Source organism: Perkinsus marinus (assembly GCF_000006405.1).
Source record: "Perkinsus marinus ATCC 50983 genomic scaffold scf_1104296939902, whole genome shotgun sequence".
In the NCBI taxonomy this organism is placed as follows: domain Eukaryota; phylum Perkinsozoa; order Perkinsida; family Perkinsidae; genus Perkinsus; species Perkinsus marinus.
In genome coordinates this window covers 1-972 of record NW_003213010.1, presented here as the reverse complement: position 1 = coordinate 972, position 972 = coordinate 1, and the positions used below count along the sequence as shown (strand labels likewise).

Below are 972 nucleotides of genomic sequence, written 5' to 3'. Positions count from 1 at the left end.
CTTAACAACAGCTGCCTTGCTCTTGGGCACAACGTTCGGAGGTTTAGTGACACTTTCTGGTTGCGACGGTGGGGCTATGACCCGTGCTGGAGCCTTCCCCACACCAGAGCGAGGCACCGCGCCTGGCCACGTCCATTACATTGTGTCAAACAAGATACCGTAGAAGACGTAAGTACTCACTCTGCAGATTAGGGGCTGTCTTGGGGATCTGCGGTGCCTTCATCTCATCGAGAGCTACGGCGGCTTTGTCCATCTTCATCACCTGCTTCATAATTGCTTCCTCCTTCAGTGTTGGCATTTCTGAAAAACACAGCGATTACAGCCGTGACCAGCCTGAGGCTGGCAGCCTCGGGTCTTACCTGGGAGAGGAGTTCCTGCGATGAGCTGTAAAGCCTGTTCTTCAAATGTTTTCAACTTGGCAACAGCCACTCGGAACTCCATACTAGCCTTACCAATAGCACTGAACTCTGTCTCAGCCGCCAGTACCTGTTCATCATAGTGCGTGCCCGACGAGTACGTCGACCCCACCTGCAGCTCGAACCACTCTCCAGCAGCCTCTAGGACATTCGACAAGTGCTTGCTTGCCATTTCGAGGTAAGAGGAGTAAACAACTAAGGTGAGGGAATCGCAGTCAACATCAGTGTCGCAGGAATGAAGTTTTGAAAGAAGGTCGATGAAGAGGTGTTATTGTGACAAAGCCCTCTATCTGTTCATGGTCCCGTGGGGCTCCTCTCAAGCTCTGTACCGGAGCCTATAGTTCCAGGCCGACATCACACCGAAGAGTAAGCTGCTGCATCACCAGAGTGTCCCCTTCGCCATCCCGATACAATTGCCACTACTACGATGACAACAAGCAGATAACTGTTCAATGTTTCCCTATCATAAAGGAGGCTTCAAGCAGGAGAACACGGAGACGTCATCCTGTGGCTTTCAACGGGACTATTCAGATGCTCATGAACAAGATGCTGCCGA

General features: G+C 51.6%; 1 protein-coding gene across 1 annotated transcript; it reads right to left on the bottom strand.

The window, feature by feature from the left end:
• Window positions 1–145: 145 nt before the first annotated feature.
• Window positions 146–588, bottom strand: Pmar_PMAR009008 (hypothetical protein; the record flags this gene model as incomplete). Its single annotated transcript, XM_002782222.1, has 3 exons — window positions 146–300; window positions 360–486; window positions 529–588. The coding sequence occupies 3 exons, from the start codon at window positions 586–588 to the stop codon at window positions 146–148; spliced, it is 342 nt and encodes a 113-aa protein (XP_002782268.1).
• Between the last annotated feature and the right edge of the window lie 384 nt (window positions 589–972).